At 37.0% G+C, this 25,065-nt stretch overlaps 1 protein-coding gene across 1 annotated transcript; it reads left to right on the top strand.

Moving 5' to 3' along the window:
- On the top strand, positions 1 to 25,065 carry CHORDC1 (cysteine and histidine rich domain containing 1). The gene is made up of 11 exons (XM_069566424.1): positions 1 to 1,028; positions 4,791 to 4,840; positions 7,489 to 7,545; positions 8,759 to 8,916; positions 12,092 to 12,195; positions 12,835 to 12,893; positions 16,546 to 16,616; positions 17,753 to 17,858; positions 19,572 to 19,691; positions 20,325 to 20,387; positions 20,669 to 25,065. The coding sequence occupies exons 1-11, from the start codon at positions 965 to 967 to the stop codon at positions 20,813 to 20,815; spliced, it is 999 nt and encodes a 332-aa protein (XP_069422525.1). The 5' UTR covers positions 1 to 964; the 3' UTR covers positions 20,816 to 25,065.

A 25,065-nucleotide genomic window follows, 5' to 3' on the forward strand; every position in this document is an offset into this window, starting at 1 on the left:
ATAGTTGACTCGTTGGAAAAGACCCTAATGCTGGGAGGGATTGGGGGCAGGAGGAGAAGGGGACGACAGAGGATGAGATGGCTGGATGGCATCACTGACTCGATGGACAGGAGATTGAACTCTGGGAGCTGGTGATGGACAGGGAGGCCTGGCATGCTGTGATTTATGGGGTCGCAAAGAGTCGGCCAGGACTGAGCGACTGAACTAAACTGAACTCTGTTATTGAAATCGCTCCCGATGCCTACACCCTCTCCACGCTTCGGAGATCGGAACAGTGGAACCTGAGGGAGATTCGTCCACCATCCCGCTCAATTATTAAAGAACGTTCGGGGAAGAGGAGTCAGAAAGGCTGCACGACTCTCCGGTCGTTCTCAGAACGCTCAGGAGCCAACTTCCCGGCCGCGCGTAGAGGCCTCACCCCAGTCCGAAGAGGAAGGAGGTTGCTGGGCGGCGGCGGCGGCGGCGGCGGCGGGGAGCAGGGCGGTCCCCGGGCTGCGCGGAGGACAGGCAGCCCGCAGCGGCGAGGGAGGTGGGGCGCGCCCGGAGGCCCAGCTTCCGGCTTGCGAGGTCTGTCCCGCGAGTCCCCGCGCCGCGCCGCGGAGCCCCACCTGCGGGGCCCCCACCCTGTTCCCTCGCCCGCGCGCTTCCCCCGCCGCTTCCCGTCGCGCCTGCAGCCTCGCCGCGCCGCGGAGCCCCACCTGCGGGGTCCGCCCCTCCCCGCCCCGTCCGCCAGCCTAGCCACCCGCTTCCCCCGCCGCCCCGCGGAGCCCCACCTGCGTGGTCCCCGCCTCTTCCCTTGCCGCTTCCCGTCGCCGCTGCGCCTGCGCGGCCGGAACCTTCGCGAAGGTTCCCGAGGCGGAGCTGGCCGTTCCCGGAAGCCGGCAGCTTGCGCGCCCGCAGGCCCGGGTCGCGCGCGGGGGCTTCCAGAGGCAGCGAGCGGCGGTTCCGGAGTCCGGGAAGGAGAATGGCCCTGCTGTGCTACAACCGGGGCTGCGGCCAGCGCTTCGACCCCGAGACCAACTCCGACGGTGAGAGAGGCGCCGCCGCCCCCTCCCCTCCACCTCCTCCCGGGACGCCCGGGGCCTCGCAGGCTGACCCCGCCGGGCCGCCGCATCTCCTCCCGGGACGCCCGGGGCCTCGCAGGCTGACCCCGCCGGGCAACCGCATCCTTTCCAGGGGACGCCCGGGGCCTCCCAGGCTGACCGCGCCGGGCCGCGTCCCGGACTGCCCCCGGGTGCGGGGCCGCTCTGCGGGACCCGGCGCCGGCGTCCGCACCCGGCGCCCGCCCTCGGCACAGCGCCCGGCGCACATGCTCCCCGCCGTCCGCTCTCCCTGTGCGCGGGGTTCAGAGCCCCGCCCGCGCGTCTCGGAGCGGTGAGGAGTTAGCCAGGTGCCTTGGGGTCGCCGTGCCGTGGATCCGCGCGCGCGTGTGTGTGTCAGAGACAGACATGGACCTCAGGGTTGGACAGCGGGCGGCTTATCCTAGCATTCAGTTGACTCACTGTTTTAACCATACTTTAAAAAAAAAAAAAAACTTCTTGGTTCAGATTCTTTTGAATGGTCACGCTGTTAGGTTTTGATACATTTGTTCCATGGGAGATACCATTCGTCATCCGTTACTTTATAGCCGTCCGTGTTCCTTGGGTATTTTTGCATGGCCTTCCCGTCTTAGTACTGCGCCGCCTGCAGGACACTGTGCTTGAATGTCCAGGACCTAATGACTGATGATCTGAGGCGGAGCTGATGTAGTCCTCGTAGAAATAAAGTGCACAATAAATGTAACGCTTCAATCATCCTGAAACCGTCTCCCATCCCACCCCCACCGTTAGCGGGTGGAAAAGTTGTCTCCCAAGGCCAGGTGCCCAAGAGGTGCAGCTCTCTAGCACCCAGCTGTAAAATTAAGGATGTAAACTTGAGAGTTACTGACTAGGTGAATGATAGAAACTGACCAGTGGATTTGAATTTTGGTAGGTGAATGGAGTAAAGGACTGACTTGATTCCTTGAAAACTGAGCAGTTACAACACTTTCTCAAATTCCACTAGCATTTATTGTATGTTTTCTGTATGCCAGACATCGGTCTGTCACTTAATATATATTACGTTATCTCATTTAATCTTTACAACAACCCTGTGAAGTGTTTATTATACCCAGTTAATACGAGAAGTACAGCAACAAGTTAGCAACAAGGTTCTTCATTGTGTAGGGAATTAGAATCAATACTTTAAAAACTCTCTTTCACCTCTGATAATATGTATGTTTATAGGGTGTAATGTACCAGCCTAATTTTAAGGGGAGATACAGCCAATGTTTTGGAAGTCAGCTCTGTGTGTGTGTGAAATGGTTCAGTGCCTAGGAAAGGGATAAGGGAAGCCAGTGGAGTAGACAGTCTCAAGGATTGAGCATCCACAGCGCTGAATTAAGTAGGGAACGCCTTTAAGGTTGCTGAAAGTTTATTAGCTTTAACAAAATTAGTCGTTCAGTCGTGTCTGACTCTTTGCGACCCTGTGGACTGTAGCCCGCCAGGCTCCTCTGTCCATGGAATTCTCCAAGGAAGAATACTGGAGTGGGTTGCCATTCCCTTCTCCAGGGGATCTTTCTGACCCAGGATTTTCAAACCCAGGTCTCCTGAATTGCAGGTGGATTCTTTACTGTCTGAGCAACCAGGGAAGCTCAGGGTTTTGTAGGGACTTAAAGTACTACAGGTAGGTGGATTGATGGAAAATGGAGGTACAAAAGCTAAAGGAGTGTTTTGGTTTGGTGATCTGCATGTGTTAAAACAGCTTCTCTAGAGGAAGCATTTCTTCACTGCTGCCGCTGCTAAGTTGCTTCAGTCGTGTCCGACTCTGTCCGACCCCGTAGATGGCAGCCCACCAGGCTCCCCCATCCCTGGGATTCTCCAGGCAAGAATACTGGAGTGGGTTGCCATTTCCTTCTCCAATGCATGAAAAGTGAAAGTGAAGTCGCTCAGTCGTGTCCAACTCTTCGGGACCCCATGGACTGCAGTCCACCAGGTTCCTCCAACCATGGGATTTTCCAGGCAAGAGTACTGGAGTGGGGTGCCATCGAACAATATTGTATTCAGTACACACATTTGAGGAAACAAACAGCAACCAAGAGGCAGAACCAAAATTTGAGCCTGGGTCAGACTCAATGTTAAAAGCCCTGGTTTTTAACCACTGCTGTCTTGTCGCTTTTTACCCATAAAATATTACCTTGAGCGAAAGTGTCAAACTTGATTTTTTTTTTTAACGACTAGAGAGAAGGATGTCCATCTGCATGTTATTTAGCAGTGATTTTCAAGTACTGTTTATACTAGTTGTATTGTTAAGGCCTGACTCACTCTTGCTCTTCTCCTGCCAGAATGTCCATTATTGTAAATGCCTGTGTCAGACATTATGCACTGTGTGCCTCTGACTGTATGTAAATTTGATATGAAATATGCTCTCTGTTCTCTACTTTGATTCTCCTCTCAAATTCCTGTTCCTCTGCGTATTCATTTCTACTTTGAGTCTCCTTTTCCAGCCCTCAATTCCACTACTACCCTTAATTAGATCTTCTGAATCTGGGCTTAGGTACTGTACCATGAACCTGACACTTTCTCTTTATTAGCTAGTATGGTCTCTATGTAGTACCTGGTTACTAACCAAAGAAACCATGCTGACTTAATACAGGGATAGGAGATTTTTCTCTAAGTACCAGAAATGTATCATCGGAGAAGGCGATGGCACCCCACTCCAGTACTCTTGCCTGGAAAAATCCCATGGACAGAGGAGCCTGGTGGGCTGCAGTCCATGGGGTCGCCAAGAGTCCTACACAACTGAGCGACTTCACTTTCACTTTTCACTTTCATGAATTGGAGAAGGAACTGGCAACCCACTCCAGTATTCTTGCCTGGAGAAGGGGGACAGGGACGGGGGAGCCTGGTGGGCTGCCGTCTATGGGGTCACACAGAGTTGGACACGACTGAAGTGACTTAGCAGCAGCAGCAAGGTAATTCCAGGAATCAGAGGTTGTAGTCAATTGATTGCTAAACAGACATGAAAGTTTGAGCAAAGTATCCTTATAAGAAAATTGCACAAGTGTGGAGCTGGTCTTTTTCTGAGTTTATGGTTCTATCTAACTATGGAATAAGTGTGTCCATTATCATTTTTTTAAATGTAATACTCCATATTGCAGACTAATTCCATATTTGTAAGAGAGTTAAGTAAAAATTGATGGTGTAGTGGGGCGGAGGTAGGGAAATAATAGACTAACAATCAGTGACAAACCTGAAAACTGTAAAATTTAAGCCTCTTTTTAGTAAGGTTTATATCTAGAAATTGACACCTACTTAGGAAAATTAAATTAGCAATTAGATATTACTGATACATCAGTTTTTAGAAAATTGAACCTATTCTTCAAAAATGTCTTTTTAGGATATCTCTTGGGTGACTTTTGTGGACCAATACACATAAGAATGTTTAAATTTGATAATATTTTTGTAAAAACAAAATTGAAATACAGTACTAAAGTTTGGGTACTAAACATTTTACTGTAAAGATTAGAATACAAAATATTATTTGTTTTACTTGAACTATGTGTATTTTTATTTATAGCTGTCATACTCAAATTAGAATTTTAACCTTTACTATTTTAATACAGTGTTATATTAAGCATTGTGTGTCATCCATCAAACTGGAGCATTAGTGAAGTATTACCTGCATATGGAAAAAGGATTATATGTTAACACTGAAGGAAAATGGGTTTTCTTCATTGTGAAGTGTTTTCTTTTTTCTTTGCTTTTGACCAGATGCTTGCACATACCACCCAGGAGTTCCAGTCTTTCATGATGCATTAAAGGTAGGAGCTTGATACATTTTTGTTGTAACATTTGTATATTAAATTCAGAGGTATAATACTAGATCTTTTTTTTTCCCCTCAGCTTATGCTTTCTTATTGACCATTTTGGAGTGCTTTAAGCAAGTGTTCCACTAGAGTCAAAGGAGACAGCAATCTTAAGGGTTTTTCCAGTTAAACAAAATTATTATTTTTATCCCAACTCTAATTTTCTATGTCCCTCATTTCTTCACCTAACTTTGAGGGGAAATGAAAGCAACTATACTGATTTCTTAGTCTTTCAACATTTTGGGCAGCTATTGGCTCATAAGAGCAGCTCTGAATTTTAGGAAAGATTGTTACAAACACTTAGCAGTCCGACTCAGGACAGACATCTAAGTTTAGAGTAATACAGTACAGAAGAGAGATGCCACCAGTTTTCCTTGATGTTCTGAAGAATTAGAGACATACAAAATATGGTTTGATGAGGATTTTTGTGTTGGGTTTATTGGTCTTTAAAATTTATGATAATGTGGTATATTTCCCATTGTGTATCTCAAAAGAAAATGTTGCAACATGGCTGCTATGGTTTTAGATTTTCTTAGGAACATAAGCAGTACATCATGTTTATATTTATCAATGTCCTTTGAATTTTTAATTTTACCTTTCAGGGAGTAATTAGACCTTGGTGTTTAGCTGTTACCCAAGTGTAAAAAAAAGTGATATACAAGGAAATAACAAGCCTATATTAATCTGGTTACTTCTAACTGAGAAAAACGGAACACACGTTCAATACCAAATTGTGACCTGACTCCTTAACGTCTTTGTGTTTCCCGATGATGTTTTTCCTCATATCTTATAACCATGGGCATACTTCACTTCTCAGTTTTGGCTTCCTTTTTTCCTCTCATTCAGTTTATTTTGTCCTTACTTCACTTCTACAATGTATTTTCATTTATGTGTGTCATTGGCAACTACAGATAAGTTCTGAAGTGACCCCTTATTCCAAAAATAACCTGCCTTTGCTGCTGCTGCTAGTAATGATACCACTAACATTCTAGTCATTCAGTCCATTGCTCCTCTGTTTATATCCAACTGTTAATTATTCTAATTAAACTTAATGATTTTACTTGGAAGTATTTTTCTTTTTCTGTTCTAATTTGGTTCCGTTTATTGTTTTTATAACATTTCTTGAAGACCTACACTTTCCAATGCTACTGAATTTCACAGCCCAGTATATTTTAAGCAAAATATATAAATCAGTAGATTGTATACTGTTGTCAGTTTTCTGTATAGCCAAGTAAAAAATTAAACATTGCATGAGCAGAAGAGAAAAACATTTTACTATTCAAGTTGTACATGCATGCTCCGTCATGTCTGACTCTCTGCAGCCCCATGGACTGTACCCCACCAGACTCCTCAGTCCATGGAATTTTCCAGACAAGAATACTGGAGTGGGTTGCTGTTTCCTTTTCCAAATTATTCTTATTAGAAGAGGCACATTCAGGGAAAAGAAAGTTCTTAAGAAAAGACAGTTTGCAGCATTATACTCGCAAACTTAAATTTTACTTTCCTTTTCACATTTGACTGAAGACCATCTCGAGTGGGCATTGGGAACAACTAGTCTATGTCATATGTATATCCCAGTATTCCCAGAATACTTAATTCTTCATATAGGATTAAGATAATAAAACTTTCTACATACAAAATAGCTTTACTGGTGACAATATTATCTATACTAACTAAACCTTTAATTTTGTACTGGTTATTTTTCATCCATATCTCAGTTCATAGTAGAAGAAAATGAAATTTCAGAATAAAGGAAAATATGAATTGTAGAATATTTGGCACATCTTTTTAAAAAAAACTTTTAAGTGTGTATTATGAAAAAAGACACTACCAAATTCTTTATGTATATATTGAGAGAACCAGTGAGGCCCAGGTGGGTATGTGCAAAGCTGGCCCTTAGTCTGAATTTGAGACATCCCAAGCTTTGGGACTACTGCATTTTTATTTCCTTTTTCATGTACTATATTGGAGTTTTAGGTGACAAAGCAGTGGTTTTGGTTAGCTACTTGATACTTTGTTTAGCAATCTCATACTACTTTATAGTTTCTATATTTGTATGCTTCTAACTAAAAAACTCATGTAACCTTGAAAGATCTAACAGTGCTTAAGCTGCTACATTAATTAGTGTTTTTCTGAAAATAGAATGCTTATTGTTGAGAAACAGCTAGCCTGAGTTTGTTTAGAAACTGAATTATTATAATTATTATCTCTTAATTTACTGGATTTTAATATATCTTCCTTTTTAAAGTAAAGCACTTTGCTTGCACCCTAGATTCCTTAAAATACCTAATTTTATAAATTATAAAATGTTTTTGTTCTAAAAATCAAGTACTATTCTAAAACAGAAGCAATTTCTGTTTCCATATTTTAAGGTGCTTCCTTTTATGATGGATCACAGCAACATTGGTTAATTCATTTTTTTTTTAGTCAAAGACTAAACATTTAACTTGATTAATTATTTACAACACTTTAATACTATAAAATTATATATATACAGGTCACTTTGCGACCCAAGGAGGTAAGTGCAAGTGGCATTTCAGTGAGTTACGGTTCTTTTACGAAGAGTTTTCACTTTGTTTTCTTTTGGCTCTTACGTTTCCTAGGGTTGGTCTTGCTGTAAGAGAAGAACAACTGATTTTTCTGATTTTTTAAGTATTGTAGTAAGTATTAATGTTTTTTTCTCTTAGATTATCCCCTAAAACGTACATATTATGGGAAGGTCTGATTTTGGACAACTTTTGTCTAGTCCTTGTTAACTTACAGATAGTCCCTTTCTTTTAAAATGGAGGTCACCTCCCTTCTGTGGCACTTAAAGTAGGGAATTTATCTGTTTTAGAGATTAGAGTTTTAAGATGTTAATTAACTACTTGTCAATTTATGTTTGTTTTTAATGTTAGTAGTCCTTTTTTTTGTTTTCATTTCTAGTGTACTTATATACATCTAAATTACACTCTAGAATTTTTTCCTACAGCTTAGTTTTTCTTTAGCTTTTTATTTATTTTTTAATTGAAGTATAGCTGATTTACAATGTTCTTTTAGTTTAAGATATACAGCATAATGATTCACTTATACATATGTATACCTCTTCTTATTCAGATTCTTTGCCATTATAGGTTATTATAAGATATTAATATAGTTCTCTGTGCTATGTGGTAGTTCCTTGTTATTTGATGTTAGTAGTCTTAAATAGAACTCCATGAGGAGGCAACAATTTAAATCCTATTCAGTTAGGAACAATAAATTATTGTATCTCAGATACCATGAAGTTGCACTATTATTTTGTGTACCCTTAAGAAAGAAGACTAAAGTTGCTAATTAAATGACATACCTTTGACCTTATGATTTCAGGGACGTTAAAATGTACGTCAATGGTATGTAGAAAAGGGAGCTAGCATTTATTGACTCTATTGTATTTTTTTATTTAATCCTCTCAAAAATTGCCTCAGTGTTACTGATGAGGAAACAAGTTTAAAAAATAACTTGTTCAAGATCATATAGCTAGGAACAGGAGAACTGAGACTCAGATTGAGGCCCTTTTGTGTAAATAATTTGTAGAATTCTCTGTGAGATCTCCAGAATTTGTTTCCTGTAAACAAGTTTATGCTGTTCCTTTAATAGAATAATTAAAGTAGAAATTTGTTAGGTCTAATTTAAAGGCCTCTTTTTAATGCATTTTTCTGCATGTAAGAAATCATTTACAAATATATTAAGTCTGAAGTTCTGTTTTTAGTTTCTTAAAATAAGTCAGTGTGTTAAAAGTGGAGAAAACATGGACTTGAATTTATGAATTAAGAATTGAAAATTAATATTTGTTACGGCATGTGAAATAGATACTAGGATAATTCTCCGTGAATGAATACCTTTCACCAACAGGGCTGTACGAAAGGAAGGCATAACAGTGAGAAGCCACCTGAGCCAGTCAAACCTGAAGTCAAGACTACTGAGAAGAAAGAATTATCTGAATTGAAACCCAAATTTCAGGAGCACATCATTCAGGCCCCTAAACCAGTAGAAGCAATAAAAAGACCAAGGTACACTTTATGTAGCTATATACTCGTGTTACACTTAATGACAGCATTTGTTCCTGGTATTACCTTTTACAATTTTGCATCATATCATTTGTAGCCTTTGTGTAGGTCACCAACTTTTGAACCATTTGGTTTTCCTTCAGTTCAGTCGCTCAGTCATGTCCAACTCTTTGCAACCCCGTAGACTGTAGCATGCCAGGCTTCCTTGTCCATCACCAACTCCCAGGGCTTGTTCAAACTCATGCCCATCGAGTCGGTGATGCCATCCAACCATCTCTCATACTCTGTTGTCCCCTTCTCCTGCCTTCAGTCTTTCTCAGCATCAGGGTCTTTTCAAATGAGTCAGCTCTTCACATCAGGTAGCCAAAGTATTGGAGTTTCAGCTTTAGCATCAGTCCTTTCAGTGAACACCCAGGACTGATCTCCTTTAGAATGAACTGGTTGGATCTCTTTGCAGTCCAAGGGACTCTCAAGAGTTTTCCGCAACACCACAGTTCAAAAGTATCAATTCTTCAGCGCTCAGCTTTCTTTACAGTCCAACTCTCACACCCATACACGACTACTAGAAAAACCATAGCTTTGACTAGAAGTAATGTCTCTATTTCTTAATATGCTGTCTAGGTTTGTCGTAGCTTTTCTCCCAAGGAGCAAGCGTCTTTTTAATTTCATGGCTGCAGTCACCATCTGCAGTGATTTTGGAGCCCCCAAAAATAGTCTGTTTCTGTTTCCATTGTTTCCCCATCTATTTGCCATGAAGTGATGGGACTGGATACCATGATGTTAGTTTTCTGAATGTTGAACTTTAAGCCAACTTTTTCACTCTCCTCTTTCACTTTCATCAAGAGGTTCTTTAGTTCTGCCATAAGGGTGGTGTCATCTGCATATCTGAGGTATTGATATTTCTCCCAGCAGTCTTGATTCCAGTTTGTGCTTCATCCAGTCTGGCATTTCTCATGGTGTACTCTGCTTATAAATACATTTTCTCTTAGATAATACCTTTTCACTTCTATTTCCTTGAGGGCATACACATAGTAAAACTCCAGGGCAGGTTTGTTCACTGTATATGCAGTTATGCTCAGGGTGAGGGAGCCACACGTCTGTCTTGTGCCTTGGCATATATTATTTTCACTGTGGCATAGTGGAATTCTCTAAGGGAATCGTCCTTGTCAGGGAGTCAGTTTGAGTTGAAAAAGAACTTGGAGGCTTTCCTTTCATTTCTGCCACTGTTTGTTGAATATTTTTTAAGACATTCTTCATAGAAAAACATTTCCTTTCCTTTCAAAAGTTCTAATGAATTTTAGAGCAGCTCATTTTATCATTACTAATTGAGTATATAAATTTCCTTTGTATTGGGTCAAATTCTATTTATTTGTCCATATTTTGCCACTTAGAATAAGCCTAGTCATTCATCTTTTACCCCCGGTTGTCTGAAAACTGTTAGTCTCATTACTGATCAATTTTTAATGTATTTGATTTACATGGCGAATCTATTAAAGTACTTTTAAAATGTATTTTGCTCATTTTGCAGTAGAATTGCACAGATTCTTCATACTTACCCACTATACTCTGTTTTATAATCCCACATATGCTGGGATTGTTGTTGGATATCACTGTTACACCAGGTCTTCTTCACATGGCCCTTGAGTACTTAATTGTTTTAGAATCAAAATACAGGACTTAAAAAAAAAGATAGTTTTTGGCCTCAAACATAACCTTTGTTGATATTCATACCATGGATTGATTTCCCCAATTTTTTCTTTATTAATCATAAATAAATAAGTTTATAGCATCTTGACTGATAGCCAACAAAGAAAAAACCCTCAGGGACTTTCTGATGTTTTATTTTGTTTATTTAACCAAACTACTTAGAATGATTTTATTCTATATCCACCTTATTCATAATCATGAAAAATTTTATCAAATGTCTTACTGATTGATTTGCCAGTTGTGGGGGAGGGAAGTCATAAAAAGATAAGAATTTTGACATAGATCATTATTAAATATTATAGTTGAGTCTATTGTAATTGACAGTATGAGGTAATATTTTTGAAAATAATAACTTCACATAAGAGAAAGAAAAATTAAGTATTCTATCCTGAATTCATTGGATGGTATTACAGAGATTATGAGGATACAGGTTTTATGTACTTTATTAGTGCCTCCTATGCAGTAGGTTTTTCATTGAGGTTGTAGAATGAATAACCTAGGATTTTTAGCTTTATTGTTACAGTTATTAGTATTCTTAATACTTACTGAATGCCTTAAACAAATTCTACATACAGTACTTTACAAAATGTTAGGGGACATTGTCGTTACTGTTTTTTAAGCCTACAACAACTGCCTTGTGATATAACTGCATGAATAGGTGTGTGTAGTAGTGTCCACGTGAAGTGAGCTGTCTCCACCAGTAGGGATATGGATTCACTTTGTACATAATTATTGCCTTAGTACATAATTATTCAGTTATGTACTGATGTAATGATAAAATGAGCTGCTTTAAAATAAAATTCTTCTTTATTAGAATTTTTGAAAGGAAAGGAAATGTTTTTCTATGAAGAATGTCTTAAAAAATATTCAACAAACAGTGGTAGAATGGAAAGGAAAGCCTCCAAGTTCTTTTTCAACTCAAACTGACTCCCTGACAAGGACGATTCCCTTAGAGAATTCCACTATGCCGCAGTGAAAACGATACATGCTAAGGCACAAGACAGACGTGTGGCTCCCTCACCCGAGCTGCACATACAGTGAACAAACCTGCCCTGGAGTTTTGCTGTGTGCACGCCCTACTGAGTAAAGCACTTAGTGCATAATTGTTCACTTTGTCCGGACTTGCGCGCTCCCTGTTCTCCTTGGGCGTGGGATGTAAAGGTACTTCACAGTCCCCTCCATGGAGTTGCTCATCTTGGCAAATTTGGATTCTTAGTCTTTGCTTCCTTCCCATTAGCACAATTTGTGTTGAAAGTAGCATGGTTATTTGATATTTAGTATCAACATTTTTCCACTAAAACTTAGAAACGTAGCTATATTATAGCAGTTATTGTAAAATACTTTTTTAATTAGAAAAACTTGATTCACAAACCTTTTGGTTTATCATAAGTAGACTCAAGTATATTTATTTTTAGTACAAACAAATATTTTTGTACCTCAATAATGGTAATAAAGTTTCCAAAATCTCCAGCCCGGATGAACCAATGACAAATTTGGAATTAAAGATATCTGCCTCCCTAAAGCAAGCACTTGATAAACTTAAACTGTCATCAGGGAATGAAGAAAATAAGAAAGGTAAGATTTTGCTTTTTATATTTTTCTGTAAAGTTAGCCAGTTATCTAAAAGAAGCAGTAGCAGTATAGTTTATAGCATTATAAATATAAAAAAATAGTACTTTGTAGTAAAGAAATTTTTGTTTACTGAATGCCTGTTAAACCACAGGATGAATTTGTGATTCATTTTGTCTTTATTAAAAAGGAGAACCTGTTAATTTTTTTTCTTCTGTTACTCACTACTTTTTAACAGTGAATTAAGCTTTTTTGTAAATGTTTCATTGTGCATGATATAAAATATATTCAGCATTCTCTGACCCATACCTGTTATCTGGGGAAAAAGAATCATGATTGCTCTTTTACATAAGGTAAATATACTGGATATAAGGTGCATTATAGAATAGAAATGCATCATGTCGTGTCATTTTGGGAATATAGGCAAGACTTAATCAAAATAGTTGGCTTCTGATTCACTTTTATGTGTGTTACATGAAAGGTCACACAGAAAACTGTTAAGTAAAATCATTGTAAAATAGCAGTTTTTCTGTATTTAGATTATTTTTTTAAATACTCATTTTAAGAAAAGAGTACTTTTTAAGAATAGCATTATAGTAAAAGTGTTCTATTTTAATGTTTCTATTTTGTTTTTCTTTCTTTTAGAAGAAGACAGTGATGAAATTAAGATTGGAACCTCATGTAAAAATGGAGGGTGTTCAAAGGTATATATTATAAAATTTGTGTTATATCTGGAAGTAAAATTTTCATTTTGAGAAAAGAGTAATTTACTGACTCAATTAGACACAAACGTTTATGTGCCTGTTAGGTGTTGGGCACTATTCCATGGAGCAGGACTATGCGCATGGGTAAGCGCACCTGTCCCTGAGGAGCACATCTGATAGACACAGGAGTAAACAGGTCTAGTTCCCCCAGCATTTACTGAGCACTCCTTGTGTGCCACAGATGGTTTTAAGGACTGGAAATGTGGTATTAAATAAAGCAAAAATCCCTGTTCTTGGGGAGCTGATATTCTGATTTGGGGGGAAGACAACAAATAAGTTCTTAAGTGCTGTGAATTTAGGTAGACTTGAAAAGAATAAAGCTGACAAGGAGATACAGAGTAAAGCTATTTATGTGCATTTATCTGGGAAGTCTTTTTTGATATGGTGACACTAAGTTGGAAATCTGAATGATTTAGCAGATGAGTTCTGTAAACTTTGGAGTAGATGTGGGAGCAGTATGTTTAGAGGCTTTAGAGCTTGGCTACTCAAGAAATTATAAGAAAAGTCAGTGGAGGATTGATCAAGGGTGTGAAACAGGGTATGAAAGGCAGGCAAGATTATAGAGGTCCTTGTATGTCACAATGAGGAGTTCAGGCTTTAGGAAGTATAATATAAAGCCATTGTCTGTTTAAGGAGGGACTTTAAAGGATATCTTTGGCTGATGAGTGGTAAATTTAGTGGTGCAGGAGTGGAATCAAGGGAAGGAAAACCAGCTAGGGTGCTATTTTGAAAGACCAGGCATTGGCATATGTTTTAGAGAAGCAGTTACATGTAGGATGTCATCAGACATCTCATTGAGGCTTCTTTCTGTCCACTCTGTGTAATATTACACCCTCTCTACTATTTCCATACTCTCCTTATTTCCCCACAGCACTTAGACTTTTTCCATACTACTTATTTTACAGATTTTACTTTCCTTCTTCACTCATGTAAGATTTGAAAGGAAAACATTTTCTCTTTTCTGTGTCTTGAGTGCTTAGAACAGTGCCCAGCACATGACAAGCACGTTAGAATGAATGACACCTGGAAGTATTAGCAGGACCTGCTGATAAACCAGAAGTGAAGCATCTCAGTGCACCATTAACTGAGGAGGAGAGATTGGAGTTAGGGTTGGGAGCAGGTTTGTAGTCTTCTTTGATGCTGAATTTGGGATCACCTTGTTCATTTAGAGATGGAAATACAGATGCATTCCCATGTATTTAAGGTAGACGTAGTAGATAGAAAGAGAACGATTAATTCTTTGGGTGTAGGAGGTGCAGTGCAGGTGGTGGGGTCTGTAGGCATGTCAGAGTGAAGGTATCCCAGATGAATTTTGAGAAATGAATGACAGTTCTATACATGGACAAAATAGGAAAGGATATCCCAAGCAGAGATAGCAATCATGTACAAAAATCAAAAGTAGTCAATGATGTCCAGAATTTGCTGATGTAAAGTTGAAATTAAAAGGAAAATCAGGCTAGATCCTGAAAGGCTTGCTGCTCACAGCTTAGGCCTTCCTTTAGGTCACGGTGGCCGTCGAAGAAATGTTTCTAAAGTTTTTTCATTGAAATACAACATTGAATATATATAAATACAGGTTTATTAAGCAAAGTGCACATGCTTCCTCTCACCCATTATTTCCTTTCCCAAAGGTAACTACTTTTTTCTCTCAACATAGATTAGTTTTGCCTACATCTAAATTTACTGTAAATAGAATCATAGAACAGGTACTTAAGTCTGTCTTCCTTGCTTAACTGTTTTTGGTTATCTTGGTTTCATGTAGCTGTAATTTGTTCCTTTATAATGCTGTAAAGCATACCAAGCAGTTTATTCTCTCTGCTGTCCTGTGAGGTTTTTTGATTCATGTTATTATGGACATATTTGTGTATGACTTCGGGGATACGTTTACACATTTCTTTTAGGGAGATAACTAGAAATAGTTTTGCGTGTGTGTGTGTGTGTGTGTGTCTGCAGCTTTAGCAGGGAGTACAAAGTGATTGTGTTCATACTCTTACCAGTGATATATGAGGCTGGGTCCATTTGTTCTACAGCTTGGTAACACTTTTGTAATATCAGTCTTTTATATTTAGCCACTCTGGTGAATGTGGAATGTTCCCATTGTGATTCTGATTCGCACTTACCTGTTGATGATGCTGACTGCATTTTTGTATGCCTATTGGCCATTTGGATGTCCTTCTTTGTGACACTGTCCAAAATCTGTATCGGTTTTTTCTATTAAGTTGACTTTCTCTTAATGATTTTAGGGATTCTTCATATGTTTTAGCTGCAAGTCCTTTGTCAGAGAGACTGTATTTTTTCACTGTCTTAATAATGGCTTCTAATAAACAGTCTTTAAATTTAATGAAACTCAGTTTGTTCATCTTTTCCTTCATGACAGGCTTTCTCTGTCCTCTTTAGGAAATCTGTTTCTTTTTAGGGCTTAGAGGCACATTTAAATGTGCAAACCACTGGCACTGATTGTTGTATATGGTTTGAGGTAGTGGTATTTAAAGGGCTTTAAACAAGAGAGTGGTACATGTTTAAGTAGATGGTCAAGTCCAGAAACTGAAGGCAGAGAAATTCATCAAAATCTTTTAACAGAGTTTCACTGCCTAGAATCTGCTAGTGATCTTGAGGAAGTTTAGCAAATTAAACTGGTAAGATTTTTTTTTTAATTCAGGTTGACAGGGTTTTGTGATAGACTACATGAGGGTAGAAGGTAAAGAGAAACTGAAGAGGACTTGGAGAATTTTTACTTTGAGAGACTCAATGGATATGGTGCCATCAGATAAGATGGGGAAGAAGAGTGGGAGGTCTGGGAACGATAGTGATAGAAGTTGAGAATCTTAATGCGCTGAGTCTTGGGTGCCCATGGAATATCTTCAGGAGATATACACACCCCGTAATCTGAATTTACAAAAAGTAAATGTACAGAATTTTATTTTCTGTAACTGTAGGATGTTGCTATAAATACCAAAGTAGACAGAAAATATACTACTGGCTGCATCTATGTTTTATTAACATAACTTTTTGTGAATTCATCTGTAGAGCCTTCATCTACAGCAGCAATGGGGCCCGGATCTTCCAGACAAACCCTGGATATATATATAGGTCTGCAGCTCATTTTACCCTTTGTAGGGATAAGAAGTCATCACTCTGGACTTCCAGAATTGCTTATTCGATTTTCCATTTCAATTCGTAAAGCTCACAAAGTTTACTGTGCACATAATCATGCTATAACTATGTTTCTGATGAGAACACTAATCTCTTGGTTTTAGTATTGGCCTGTAAATTTACAGAACATACCTAAATATGTTTGGAATATGTTGGGATGTGTCCTCATACCCAAAAGTCTAAAAAACATCTGATACATCCTATTGCCTACTTTAATATTTACCTTTTTCACAGGGAACTGAAATTTAAGCATATCTAAACTGGAATCTTTTTTCATTCCTTATTAGAATGGCCTGAGGTGAATTTATGAATGTTCTAGGTAATTGTTACCTCTTGGGCATTTTCATAGTTCATAGAGGTCACCAGTACTTACAAATACGTGTGAAATGTAACAATGAGATATGAAACTAATTTTTTCCCTCTTTTTCTTCTCTTGTAGACATACCAGGGTCCACAGAGTCTAGAAGAAGTTTGTGTATATCATTCTGGAGTACCCATTTTCCACGAAGGGTAACTTAAACCTGACTAATGAAAACTTTATGGTAGATGTTAGAAATGTTAATATGCCTTTAAACATTATTTGCCATGCAACAATATTAGGTATTTTACTTACATTGTCATTTAAACTTTAAAATAACATAGAAATGTGAGTTTTGTCTTTTTTTTACATGTGGGAAAACTGAAACAAGGTTACGGTTGAAGTGACCTCTGTGATTCAAACCTCATGTTTTTTTTATATTCCTTTATATTACAATAGAATACTTTTTTCTTTAAGCTAAATAGGTGTTTTGTGTTGTTTTGTTGAAGGGCTGTCCTGCCCATTGGTAGGACATTTGGAATTTTGGGCCCTGGGACACTAAGACACCAACATTGTGGCATCTGAGAAAACCAATACTTTTCCACAGCCCTCAGCTAAGCGCCTCTCTCATTATGTTACACTGTAGTTTATAGAAACACAGTACTGTGAAAATCTTCCACTCTGTTTCCATATCTTCAGGACGCAAACCCAAAGTTTTACTGTAATTTTTGTCTTCTAGTGTTAGATCTTTCTTAAGTAAATAGTGTTAGGAGTAAATAGTGTTAGATTTTTCTCAAGTTAGTTTTTTACTTGCCGTAGGATTGACTATCACAGGTTATGTAAACATTAGTTTTTAGATTGTTTGCATGTCCTCACTTTCCTGGTTTATTCGAATATGAAGGCCTTCAGTCTTTGACCAACCATTTCATAGTAGCTTCATGAGGAAACTGAGATGGAAACTGTCAGTGAAAAGCTGATTTTGGATGTTGTGATGGTTTTAAGAATCCTCACTCAGGAATGCCAGAATTGCTATACTAAATGGCATTCTGGTTATTAGTCTTCTGGTAGTGTTAACTGTTTAGCAACTTCAGTTCAGTCACTCAGCCGTGTCCGACTCTTTGCAACCCTATGAATTGCAGCACGCCAGGCCTCCCTGTCCATCACCAACTCCCGGAGTTCACTCAAACTCAAGTCCATTGAGTCGGTGATGCCATCCTTTAGCAATTTAGACACTTGTAAAATACTAAAGTTACATGCTTACTTTTTTAAGGTACTTATCACTATAACACTTCCAAATTTAATTAATTGTCAGATTTTATTTCTAAAATTTCTCTATGATAATTTAAAGGATGAAATACTGGAGCTGTTGTAGAAGAAAAACGTCTGATTTTAATACATTCTTAGCCCAAGAGGGCTGTACAACTGGGAAACACATGTGGACTAAAAAGGATGCTGTAAGTAATGTTTTAAAAATAGCCTATTGGAGTGTATTTATCTGAGTCATTTTGAAGACATTTGAGATTACTCTGTCTTTAGATTTAAGAAAAAAAAAAGTTCCTCACAGTAAAGTTTGATGAACCTAACTAAAATCTAAAATTAATTTGAGTCACGCTCTTAACACACTGCTCTTTGATCAGAATAACTGTTGTGTATGTTGATTGCAAATATGTAGATTTTTGTGAAATACGTAAGCTAGTCTAAACTGAAGCATATTTTTCTGTAATTGCATACTTTGTCTCAACTTTTTCTGTTTAAAAATCACTTTTCTGGTCATTTGAGTTACCATTGAGACCTCTGATGCTCTTTGGGCCATTCAACCATTTACACATGACAGACACTCCATCTAGTGGCCAAATGGTAGGATTGTAGACTTGTTTCCGTGGGATTGTTTCTGTTTTTGTGTTTTTAAAATTAATTAATTTATTTTAATTGGAGGCTAATTGCTTTACAATATTGTGGTGGTTTTTGCCATACATTGATATGAATCAGCCTCTGCTTGCTACCAGGAAACTTTATCAAAAGAGAAAGCATCAGTTCCTACTTCCCTAATAGCATTTTCAAAAGACTTGGAGCTATGCAAATAATCTCAGAAAATCCCATTAAACTGTAAGAAGGCAAGCAACTCATTGCTAAATACATATTTGTTAGCTTTTATTAACGTGTCTTTTAATACATTAAATTAGTTTTATGTGCTGTATTGGCACTAAAAACCCCGACAGTGATGTTTTCAGTGTATCTTTATGTTAGATTACTTTAGGAATTCAGTGTATATTAGCATATATTATTATGTCTGCTTTTTAATAACACTTGGGTTAGATATTATAAATGTATCTGTTAAGTTATAATGATTTGTCTACCACAAAACTTCTATGAGTGTTCTGTTAGTAAAAAATGAAATCTCACTATTTTCTCCAAGGTACGAAAATTTGAAAGTTTTGCTTTGAAAAAATAAAATGTTGTTTTGTGTACTTAAGTTTTCATAGTATGACCCTTGATGAAAAACACCTATTTATTATCTTTTAATGCATATAGTTGTCAACTATTGAGTGACTAAGCCAGGGCAAAAAAATGTAAGTGGTGTAAGTAATTTAAATTCAGTTGGCATAATTATACAAAAATATAAATATTGTTTTTTCAAACAATAGTGTCTCACAATCTCATGCATTAAATTACCCTCAGTTATAAGACACATCACACTTCATCTTTCAAGTAGTTATTGTTATAGCAATGTATCATTCATATGTAATAATCTATTTCCATAATAGTAATCAAAAGATTACTTCCACAGATTCTTACCTTTTTTTCATGTTATTGTAAGAGGAAAATATTCAATAAGAACAATAGACAGTTATAACTAGTCAATTATTTTTCCTCAAATTTCAGTCTGTAGAAAATAACTAAAGTTATTATGCATGAGGTTAAGATGTTTTCTAGTTCATATTGTTAAGCAAATATTTCTACTTCAGTCTCAAAAGTATGTTCTCAAGTCATAAAGCTAGTATTTTGTTTTATTGGTTAAACTTCTTGATGGCTTTAGAATTTGTTTATGCTTATAAATATTAAGGGCTCAATTTTATGTGGTGTATTCTCAATTTTAATGGGTCAGATTACTCTTTTTAAGAGGTTAAGACACTTCGTAAATTCATAAAGTTTCTCTTACATTGCAGGGGAAAAAGGTTGTTCCTTGTAGACATGACTGGCATCAGACTGGGGGTGAAGTCACCATTTCAGTATATGCGAAAAATTCACTTCCAGAGCTCAGCCAAGTGGTAGCAAATAGCACATTGGTGAGTACACTGAGCAGCTCTGTCTTGTGCGTTGTCCCATTGTAAGTGTGTGTGTGTGCTTTGTCTGCGTCAGGTCGCAGCTGCCATGTGCAGGGCCCTCTGTGCTGCTGTGCGGGCGCTTGGTAGCACGGGCCCTCTCCAGCTGTGGTGTGTGTCTTAGCTCCCCAGCCAGGGCTCGAACCTTCATCCCAGTGTTGGGAGGCGGATTCTTCCAGTGGTGTTCCCTGGAACACCAGGGAAGTCACTATACATTATTCTTACTGTATTATAAAATGTTGATCTTGAGCTGTTTTAAGATTTTAAAAGTCTCTCCAATTCAAAACAATAATTTCAAATTGCTTTCCTAGAAACTACTTTAAGTGAACGTTTTCAGCAAGATATTTCTAAAGCAGGATATTTCTATCCTGGAAGTACTGTAATGGCTTAGATTTATCAGATAATAATGATACTTAGTTCTCAATATGAAATTCCACGTTAATATTTTTTTCACTGTTAGTGGTTTTCTCAAATAAAGTATAGTATTGGCAGTTCCTTAAAATAACTTAAATGATTTTTATCTGTCTTTTTATAATCACTGTTTTAATATCATAAATCTTCAGTTTGATCCATTGATCAACTTTTTTTTTTTTTCAGTTAAATGTACACATTGTATTTGAAGGAGAGAAGGAATTTCATCAAAATGTGAAATTATGGGGTGTAAGTATTATAAATCCAGCAGAATTTTTTTCTCAGTATTTAAAATGCCATTTTATAATAAAAGACAGTACTTTAGATAAGCATTGATGCAGAGTAGATATATAACTTAGCATTATTTCTTACCCAGGAGTTTACATCTAAGGTTAGAGATGACCTTAGAAGCTTGAAGTTTTGACTGTTAGCAATAGGCATAGACATGAAATCTTGTGTATCATTTAAACCTATTGCCTCTAAAATTAGTAAAACCGTCCAGAATACTGTCATTTTCTTTAATGTTACAGGTGATTGATGTAAAGCGAAGCTACGTAACTATGACTGCAACGAAGATCGAGATCACCATGAGAAAAGCTGAACCTATGCAGTGGGCAAGCCTTGAATTGCCTGCAGCCAAAACCGAGGAAAAACAAAAGGAAGAGACAGCAGAATGAGTTGGGAAGGGAAAGAAATGTTACTGGCTGTTTCAGAATTCTTACTATGTGGTGAAGTGGTGGCTTGCTGCTATACTCTTGTTTTCTTGTTGTTGTTGAATCTGGCATTTCAGGGTCTGCAGTAGGTTAAAGCCAAAGTTGGTTTATCTTTTTGTGCCTCCCTTATCGCTTTTGAGTTACCTAAGTTAATTATTCATTTCTCCTTACTAATAGAACTGTAGTTGTGTCCTATACTTGAAGAAGCTAGAAAATAGTTCATAACAGTTACAATATTTCTTAGCATAATATTGCATTAATCAGAGAAATGTAGAGAGACATTTGTTTTTACATCTCTTTCTTTTATCTTATAATCACTAAAGCAAGATGGAATGTCAAATTTTTAATTGGCTTTTTCATGAATTTGTGTTCCTATGATACTTGAAAATCTTTTAAGGAAGAGATGAAGCTCTGCATTGCTTTTCCACTCAACAATAACATTTTGTAGGGGGATTAACTCACAGTAGTGTAGTATGTAAGTAGTAGCAAGGAAATATAAACATTGATTAACAAATCAGAATTCATTTACAACTAATTGGATTAAAAATTACATCAGTACCTGTATACTTGCCAAGCAGTATGATCTGAGTATAGGAAACATCATAAATAAGAATTAAAAGGTATCAATTTGATTAAAATTCACCATTTTATAAGACTAAACAGTAGTGTTAAACATCTCTTTCCTAATTATTCGTAAGGTCTTTGTATGGTGTTATGACTGAATTGTACCTAATTTATGGTCTGTGCCCTCTTAGAATCTTTTCTTAGTTATAAAAATAAATTGTATATACTATCTGGCCTCCCTGGTGGAAAACTGTCCATAAAATTGCAAGCTAAAAGACCTTTAGAAATACATTAAGGTATCAGAAAAGTAAATACTTAAACTTCGCTTTATGACAGCTATTACATGTGAAATAAACAAAATAGCTTATTTTTTTTAAGTTTTCACAAACAGCTTGACAATTCTAGTGATACAGTGTTGATTATATATTGTACTTGATTAAACATAGGTATCACAGAATTAGATAGTTTATGCTAATTGAACCCATTAAAGGATGATTAGTTATTGAGGCAGTGCAGAGTTCACAAAGGAAACTGAAATTAAGACATGTTATGAAGGCAGAAACTATGGCAAAACTTAATACACTTGAGTATGAATTATGTTTATGTAGATTAAAATAATTATTTCTTAAGCTCCTTGAGTGTTTTTCTTTCTTGGTATTAATGGACTTGAAAAGTTTGCAAAAGTACAGTTTTAGTTAATAGTGTTTCTCAAGTCTATTACCCTTAACAAATAAATAACTATTAGATATAGTTAGTGTAATTATTAAATGGTTTAGCTGTGTTACATACAAAGACAGAAAAATTGGCAGCCAGCTTTAATGACACTAAAATACCATGGCAAGAAATTTTTGCAGTGGAGATTGGACCCAAGCGAAATACGTATTTCTAGTACTTGGGGTTGTATTTAAATTTGTTTAACTTTTCATAGTTTTGGAACCTGAGTTCATTTAGAGACGTGGAATCTAGAGTAAGGATTGATAATTGATTTGATTTGAGGTAATGATTACTAGGCCCTTTACTGATCATTCCTTCTTGAGGTTTTTCCCCCTAAGCAATATGTAATATGTACCCTTGAACTATTATTTAAAGCAAGAGTATTATTCATGTAAGAGTTAGTTACAAACCACTCACCTTTATATATAATGTATTACCTATACATTATATACTCACAATTTATATATTTAGTCTGGTTATACTAGGGACCATTCTGTTTCCTTTGTTATTCCTGTGAACCTCTGAATTTGTTGCATAAATAAAAATCTACATACAATTATCTTAGACTCAAACATACAGTTAAAATTAAGTGGAATGAGTTTTAGTATCAATCTGGGTCAAAATTCTTGTTAACTTTATTCAGTTGTTTTCTCTAGGAAATCTTCATCTATCTTAGTGTATTCATGGTAATTACTATAGCAAAATAAAGCTAAGTTTATTGTATGCTTGATAACGTATCTGATGGCTAAGTCAACATTTTAGGGAAACCTAAAATAGCATTTTTCTTGCTTGGCACGTTCACTAATATAAAGGAAGAAAGGGCTGAGAATTTGAACTTTTATTTTTAACCTCTTATTTTCCTATAATTTTAGATTTACAGAAGTTGCAAAAAAGTACAGTTTTTTTTTTATGTCCTATATTAATCTTCCCCAACTGCTAAAATCTTACATATCATTAGAACATTTACAGAACTAAGAATTAGCGTTGGTATAATACCATCAACTAACGTTGAACATTAGTTTTGATTATTTGTTTTTAGTGGAACACGATTTTCCAAGTAGTTCTTGAGACCTAGTATTTTGATAGTAATTAAAAACCAGCAATTTATGAGCCATTAAAAATATAAATTAAAGTCAACCTATCATAGACAAGGATTGTAACCAAATACTAGCAAAGTACTGCAGTGATCTATTTTATTAAAATTTATATTTTATGCCAGAGATTTTAATTCTTATTAAGTAAAACTTGTTTGGTTTTCTTTAGACAATTCTTTAGCAATCTAAGGGTAAACAGACCCTTAAAGAGCTCTTGCCAATATCTTAAGATGACTGGGTTATTGCTCTCCCACCCCTTGCTTTGGAAAAAAAAATCACTACCAGATTGAAAATTATGTTATAAATAAATTAACAGAAAATCTTGAAAGTGAAAATTCCCAGGTGGTCCAGTGGTTTGGGCTCTGTGCTTTTACTACCAGGGGACAGGGGTTTGGAGTAAAGTAAAAAAGGATTAAAAGCTCACTTATGAAACCTGTAACCTTTCTTTTTCTTTGTAATGGCCAGGTACTTTTTATTATCAGAAAGTTAAGGAATTTTTTGGTTTGTTTCATTCAAATTATTTTGGCCTGGTATTCATTTTTGATACTTATTTTCATCCTTTTGCCTATGTTATAATTCTTTAGCCTCAGTTCTGTAATGCAAACTAAGTCCTACCTTGTTTCTAAGCTTTGTTAGAAACTTTGTTTCTAAGTTTCATTTCTTTTGTTTTTTGGGTAGCTGGGAAGTTGGTGTTTTACCTGATTGCTTCCTTTCTGCCCAAATCTTTTACAAGTTAAACTCCTCTGGAGTTGTTGTGTGGCTTGGTTTTGTTTTGTTTTTTTAAGTACAGATGCATGGTGCTTTATACTTTATATCTTTGACATTATCCGTAAAATACTGGACTTGCAAAGGTTGCTTGTTTTTTGGTTTGTTTTTTGCATAGTTTAATTTTACTTTTTTAAGTTTTTGTATAGCTCTTAGTTGTGAAGAATTCCGTAAAAAAGTTACTTTTAAAGAGCATGATTTTATTAAATGCCAGTTAATGCCTTTTCTTATTTTTCCAATTTAGTAGGCCACCTTTTATGTCTACTGAAGTGAAATAAAACTTCTAGCCTTAAACATTTTTATGTTGCTTGAAGATATGTGGCAAAATAATTTTATTTGCTGATCCTTTTTGACTCCGCAGATAACAGTGTCCAGATCATTGTGTTGTTAAATTATGCTTTTAAGACTGCTAAGAAAGATTAAGCCTGGGAGAGGGAATTATCAGTCTGTCAAAATGCTTATTACTCCCTGAAGCAGAATACTTTCTGTTCCAAAAATGAGACTAGATGAGTGTATTAATGTTTTAAAAACACTGTCATCCTTCATGTTGTTCATTTCAGTTTAGAGTTCCATATTTATTAATTATTTATTTGTATGATTGACTTGTTAATGTTTGTATCCTGTTATAGACCACATATAGCCTTGACTGTGTAGGCCAACCATCATACCCCTGTTTTCTAGTGTAGTACTTGGCATGTTGGCTGGCTCTTACAAACATCAAGGCATGCAGGACTTGTTATGAGCCAGTCTGAGAACTTTTATGAATATGGGCTTAATCCTCATGACACCCTGTGAGGTATATTGTTACAGGCAAGGAAACTGATTTATGGCACAAGTTTAATAGCTTGCCCAATGGCAAAACTGGTGAGTTGTGGAACTGAGATTTCAAACTCGGGCACCTGGCTCTGTGTTCTGTGCTCCTGCCTGTTTTATGCTGCTTGTGTCTGTCAGTTGAGTTAACGGGTTCCATGAAACGCTGGCCTATACCGCATGGAAAACTAGTACCATTGTGTTCAGTTACCAAGAAAAATCTTACTTTTTCATATGTTTTGTTAGAAAATAAATTTATAAAATAAA

The sequence above is a fragment of the Ovis canadensis genome, chromosome 21 (genome assembly GCF_042477335.2).
Source record: "Ovis canadensis isolate MfBH-ARS-UI-01 breed Bighorn chromosome 21, ARS-UI_OviCan_v2, whole genome shotgun sequence".
NCBI classification, from domain to species: Eukaryota; Metazoa; Chordata; class Mammalia; order Artiodactyla; family Bovidae; genus Ovis; species Ovis canadensis.

Excerpts from the sequence above, each read along its gene's own strand:
- CHORDC1 (XM_069566424.1), top strand. The coding sequence starts at position 965 with ATGGCCCTGCTGTGCTACAACCGGGGCTGCGGCCAGCGCTTCGACCCC. Across the intron at positions 12,196-12,834 it reads GAATGAAGAAAATAAGAAAG|AAGAAGACAGTGATGAAATT; the intron begins GTAAGATTTTGC and ends TCTTTCTTTTAG. Across the intron at positions 17,859-19,571 it reads TGTGGACTAAAAAGGATGCT|GGGAAAAAGGTTGTTCCTTG; the intron begins GTAAGTAATGTT and ends CTTACATTGCAG.